General features: G+C 43.7%; 1 protein-coding gene across 2 annotated transcripts in view; it reads right to left on the minus strand.

Annotated features, from left to right (window-relative positions):
- Positions 1-1,421: 1,421 nt before the first annotated feature.
- Positions 1,422-6,191, minus strand: part of grin2aa (glutamate receptor, ionotropic, N-methyl D-aspartate 2A, a) — a 119,159-nt gene continuing 114,389 nt past the window's right edge. For both annotated transcript variants that reach the window (XM_047800634.1, XM_047800635.1), the window contains one exon: positions 1,422-6,191. This exon is cut by the window's right edge and continues 24 nt beyond it. In XM_047800634.1, coding sequence (XP_047656590.1) covers positions 4,419-6,191 — 1,773 coding nt within the window. In that variant the 3' untranslated portion in view covers positions 1,422-4,418.

The raw sequence follows: 6,191 nt of genomic DNA on the forward strand, positions 1-6,191 counted from the left end.
TAACAACGTCCCTTAACAAAACCTGCCGTTTGTTTTTTTTGTTTTTTTTTCTTTTCTTTTTTTCTTTTCTTTCCGTCCTTCTTCCGGCGACGACGATGACATCGTCGTGCGGAAAATGTCACGTCGTGTCCTTACAACAGGTAAATCTTTACACCCTGTTACAGACAAGTGGATCGTTAAGATCATAACGAAAGCGTATAAAGCATTACATTTGGGTTGCATGCCTCTAATATTCTTCAGGTAATCAAAATACATTACGGCTCCGCTCGAGGAGCTCGCGGGGTGATTAAGAGTTATTAAGAGTGTGACATTAAAAACAAACAAACAAACAAACAAACAAACAAAAAAAACAAATCTTCATTTAGAAAAAAAATCTACGAATGTCATACATGATTACAAGACCTTGATATTTTACATGTGCATATTACTTACACATTAGCTTTGTCAAGCAGCACTTTATCAGATAAACATATTCATGATACACACTAAAGGTTCTGCGTCTCCGAGGACCCCCGAACGTTGGGGTAATTTCACAGGAAGGAGCAAGAATTCCTTTGGGAGACGGATGATGATTATGAAAACTGGCCCAGTGCAGCATTATAAACGTCTGTCCCTAAATGCTAGTCTCATAACAGAACAACGTCCTCTGAATACGTTCAAGCTTGCGTTATTATTATTTATTATTTATTTAGATTAATATAAGACCTGGAGTCATGAGCAGCATTCTCGATTTGAACATGGCTGGATGAGCAGATACGCCTCTCGGCTCGGTCGTGTCTAACTGTTGTTTTTTTCCTATTAAAGTGACTGAGCTGAAAGAGCTTGGAGGAGTAAACCACTGAGATGGGGATGAGAAAATAAAGACTAAACACACCACGAAACAATGAAACGCAAGACGTGTGTGCTTTTGAGCTCTGAATGAAGGCCAAACAACAACGGTCATCAATTTTCAATCCAGTTGGTGATTTTCGGCTGTAACCGAGCGACTGTCTCGTGTATGCTTCCTTATAACCACGGTGATGGTGAATTCTCCATTCTGATTGGTCAGAAGGTGTGATTTTGTACGCCTGTCTTTATAATTCCTTCTTCTGACGGATTAATTTGCTGTAGTTCCATCTAGGGAGATGTTTAGTTAATTTACATAGAAGGAGTCTCGTGTCGATGTAGCGCTAGAGATAAAGCAGTAACATTCATTCATTCATTCATTCATCTTCTACCGCTTATCCGAACTTCTCCTGTCACGGGGAGCCTGTGCCTATCTCAGGCGTCATCGGGCATCGAGGCAGGATACACCCTGGACGGAGTGCCAACCCATCACAGGGCACACATACACTCTCATTCACTCACACTCACACACTACAGACAATTTTCCAGAGATGCCAATCAACCTACCATGCATGTCTTTGGACCGGGGGAGGAAACCGGAGTACCCGGAGGAAACCCCCGAGGCACCGGAGAACATGCAAACTCCACACACACAAGGCGGAGGTGGGAATCGAACCCCCAACCCTGGAGGTGTGAGGTGAACATGCTAACCGCTAAGCTACCGTGTCCCCCATCGCAGTAACGTTAAGTTACTTTGAGACAAGTTCGCACTTTGGGGTTTCTCAGTACCAAAAAACTATTTTATTCCTTGTTAGATAGAAATAAAGTCTGGTGAGCTATAATACAAGTGAGAACATCTTTTGCAGATGTTCCATAACGTTAAACGAAACGCTAAACATTTAAACAAATGCGATGTGTCACTATGTAGTAAATACCGCTGTAATCATTGGCTAATTACTATAGTGTTCGAAAATAAATCACTTCGGGATGTGTTGGAAATTGAAAATAAACACTTGTGCCAAAAGTAACTTGCTTTGCATAAAGAGCATCACACTAGTCTGTGATTGATTATTTTCCAACCGCATACCTCATTACAGTATGTATTACTCCTTAGGAGCTTTAAAGTTGCCTGAAATGAACCTCAGAAAGCCTTGAGCCATTCTGCTCTTTAGAATCCTCATCAGGAGAAAGCATTAATGAGGCTTTTGTACGTGAGAAATCAGCAAACTGTTCTGGATTGAACTTGAATCGATGACCGTCCACAACACAGAATGATCCTAGACCGGATTTGGATATCCGGTCTAATTCAGGATGGTTTCACCATGAACACTCTTAGGGATAAAAAATGTCCGACTGCAGAATCCTGAAGGGCTCTTTCTAAGAATACTATCTATCATTTTCTTCATTTTACTTCAGGTTCTGTTTTCCTTGTGACTTCATGGGAACGAAGAGCCCTTACCTATCTGAAGAAACCTTGAGGAGCACTTTATTTCATAAGAGTGCGGCACTGTAACAGGTCTGCAAAACCCCAGAAGAGGTTTTGGCCATTGTGGTGGCCATTTTTAAGAATGTTAAAGGACACCAAGTTGCCAGTTTATCAGTTATTCAATCAGAATACAGAAATCCTTAAAGGTTCTGAATACAGTTGGACCCCAGCAATCAAGGGTCCCTTTCAGAGAGGGCTCCGAGTCGAACCCTGTTAAAAAGCCGAGAAGCTTTACTTAACACCAAGAAAGCTTTGAGGATCCATTCTTTTCTATATGTGTAGCGCTTCGGGGAAAACGTATTTGTTAAAAGGGTTATGATCGATAGTCCTGGTTCTGTAGGATCTAGTTCTTTGTTGGTCCTTACAATAGAGAGTTTCCCTGTCTGAGAGGCTTCCTATCTATAGAACCCTTGAGGAATAAGGTCTAGACTGCAGCTCTGTACCATGTCTGCAGAACACATTTTTACAGTATGAGGTTCTGGGCAATGAGTTAGCTTGTTGGAGAAAAGTGTAAACTGACCTGCCGATTCTTTCCATCAGAATGCTTAAATGCAAGGACGTACCTCGGCTTGTACCTCGGCTTGTACCTCAGCATGTACCTCAGAGAAGAATCCTTCAATCTAACGTAAAATCTTAGAATAGTACAAGAGATTTCCTGACTAGAGTAGAACCTGTTTAGAAAGCTAAAAACAACTCTTAACTATGCAAGAAACCTTCAGGGAAACCTCTTATTCAGAGAGAATGAAATTACATTACAGTGGAATTAATTCTTTAGTACCCTTAGCACCCTTGTACCATTAGTACCCTCGCATAGCCGAAGAAACCTCGAGGGAAGCTTTTTTCCTAAGATTGGGGCTCAGTATCCTGTCACCACAGCAGGATTTTAGGAGGCTTTGGCCATTGACTAATAACAGAATCCTAAGCGGTGCTCTCGTTGGTCTCTTTTCAGGAACCTTGTTGCAGGTCGAATGCAAAAACGCAGGGTTTATCGCTTGGAAAGGCTTTCGAGCAAAACCCTAACAGAACCCTTAACATTGCCAAGGTATGGGATAGTTTGATTTAATAACTGATCAACAGGTAACTTGGTGAGGTGCATATATACCTTCATATTTTAACTTAAGGATCCGGAGTTGTTTTGAACTGACCTGATGGCGACACTGCAGCAACCTTAGGCATCGCAGCCACCCCTCAAAAAAAGTGAACAACAGTCATTCAGTAATGCTCTGATTTCACAGTGCACTCAAGTACTCAATGTAATGGATTACACAAACTCAAATGTACAGTCAAAAAGACGAACCAAACCAAAAGAAATTGTCAGTACCCTGTTTCAGATGGGGGATCAACAAAACATTCCCAGACAAGAATCGGTCAAACTGACTTACTAGGTACAGGTCAAGCTTTCATTGCAGCGGCACATCCAGCTTAAATCTGTCATAAACATTATATTTGTGTAAATGTAAATGAATCGTATTTCTAATAAAATAAATAAATAAGTAAATACGTGCAAAATAATCTTCCTGCCAGTAATCAAGAGGTTTTAAAAAGCAGGGACGTGAGGGTAACTAATGATTATTGTGCTACCACGTAAGCTAAAATTCTAAAGGTCTAAATAGGGATCAGAATGCCAAAAATCCCAACTCTATAGTAATAGATAATAAAAGCAATGCAACGTTATGCTTCCTGTTGTTGAAACACTCCTTGCTTGCCTAAGGTTTATTCAGTAAACAACTCCTAAAGCGCCATGGCTAGGCTACAATCTGGCCCACTTCAAAGCGGTCCATCTGTCTCAGTAATTGCCTTTTCAATAATACACATGCCTCTGAGGTAACTATAGGGTCAGCCAGCCCTGGACCCAGTTTCCTCAGCATAAAACCTGACTAACTGGGCTTTCGAAGCTTGCCCAGGAAATATTTGCTTTCCTACAGGGTAAATAACAAATGCTGAAAACCTTTGGCAAGCGCTATTCGGGAGGATGACTACTGATATATGAAAAAAGTGATAGCTGCAAAACATAGTACTTGAGTACTTAGCAGTTTTTCCTTTTAACATGTGGCCAACTATGGCACCCTAAGTGAATAATAATTTTTAATTATACAACGACAGAGCATTAAACGTCTGACTCAAGGCTAGGTATTTTCTTATACACTCGTCTATTGCTGAACTGAGAAGAACTGAGGACCCGAGGAGCTGAGTATGCACTCGTCTTGTTGGCTACATAAGGCATCGCATGCTCTGAAATGTACAAGTCATTGGATATTCGACCATCCCTGGAACAGTATGAAGCGGTGGACTTCACTGAGGACCTCAGATTGTTTTCGTTCCTGGTTTTGATAGGAGCAAATTGTTTGTAAATGTCAGATGAGCTCCTGCCGTGGACCAGGCGTGCGTCATCCCGTATTGCCTGCATGAATGGGTTGTCCGTTGTATGATCGGGGTAAAGCGATTTGCTGCGCTTGCTCTCCTCCAAGTTGTGGTTGAAGAGCATGGACCTGCTGCCAAACAGTTTGTCGGACTTGCTGAAAAGGTTTGCGAATGAGCCATCCTCCAGGAAGCGATCCTTTTCTTTAAGGCTGACACTGCGTGCTGGCCTGTTGAGGTCGACCTCTTTGGGCTTCTCCAGCATGATGTTGTCGACGGAGTGCTGACGACTGAGTCGTAGCTTGTTCCTCTTCTGCACATGAGGCCCATCCATCTGGGGCCAGTAATGACTGAACAAGTCATCTTGCTGCATGCTTGGACTGATCATGGCCTCCTGCAGCATCTGGTCTTCGCTGATGTCATACAGGTTGCACATGTGGACGCAGGCCTCGCAGCGGTTGTATGGTGAGCGCATGGGGCCATAGGGTCCCGAAGCATAGTTGGGTACCTTTGACAGGCAACTCCGGCAGTGGGTTTGCTTGTAGCGGTCGTTGGTTTCCTGTGGACTTACGTTCTTGTCCTTTACGCTGTAATGTTTGTTGAAGACACTGTCTGGCAGGAGGTCCACATCAGTATGATGGAGAGGGCTGCTGTTTAAATGGATGATGGGTTGGTCGCATTTCCGGTAGTTGTCATTGTGGTCGGAGTACATTTCAGGGAATTCCAAATCATCAGCCGCAAGGCCTCGGTTCTCTCTAAAATGCACAGGTTCCGAGTGCATACTCAGCTCCCGTTCAGAGTCTATGGTGTAGATTTTTTCTCGTCCTGTTCCGCCCTGCTTATTTTTTAAGTAGGACAGCTCCACTTCACTGCAATCCCTAGGGTATTTTGACGTCATCGATCTTTTTTTTAAGCTGTCCTTTGGTTTCAGGTGCTTGTTGTTCTCAGGATCCTTGTAAGAAGCGGCTCTGCTCGAGCAATCAGAGATGTCGGAGTGGGCTGCATCCTCTGGCAGGTAGCGCTGACTCTTCATGGACAGACGGGGGTCTGGGACCAGCATGTCAGGTGTCTGGCTTTGTCGTAATGTATCCACAGACTTTTTCCAAAGAGCCCTGGGTTTGGCAGCAGTCTGAGCTGCATCTGCACTCATAGCCACTTCTACGGTGTTGGGGTTGGACTCGTTCAGTGTAAGTGGGTGTTGGCCCTGGAAGATGTAGTTGTTCAGGTGGTCTTTGTGCCGGTTAGCCAGGTAGCTTTGGATGTCACTGGAGTCGGCATAGACGTCTTTTTGGGCGTAGCTTCGGTTGTCGGTGTAGACAAAGTTTCCTTTCTCCGACATCAGATCCATGATCATGGGACCGGCCGAGTGCGTGAACTCGCCGCTGCGTTTGGGCGAGTTTACCCTGGAGCCACTCAGTGTGGTCATGTTTGTCATCTGCTTGGCTGACTTGATAAGCTTGAGCATGTTGGCCTGAGGGCTGAAATCTAAGTCAGGGGACTTTTTCTTCATATCAATATGGAC

This window comes from Tachysurus fulvidraco, chromosome 15 (genome assembly GCF_022655615.1).
Source record: "Tachysurus fulvidraco isolate hzauxx_2018 chromosome 15, HZAU_PFXX_2.0, whole genome shotgun sequence".
In the NCBI taxonomy this organism is placed as follows: domain Eukaryota; kingdom Metazoa; phylum Chordata; class Actinopteri; order Siluriformes; family Bagridae; genus Tachysurus; species Tachysurus fulvidraco.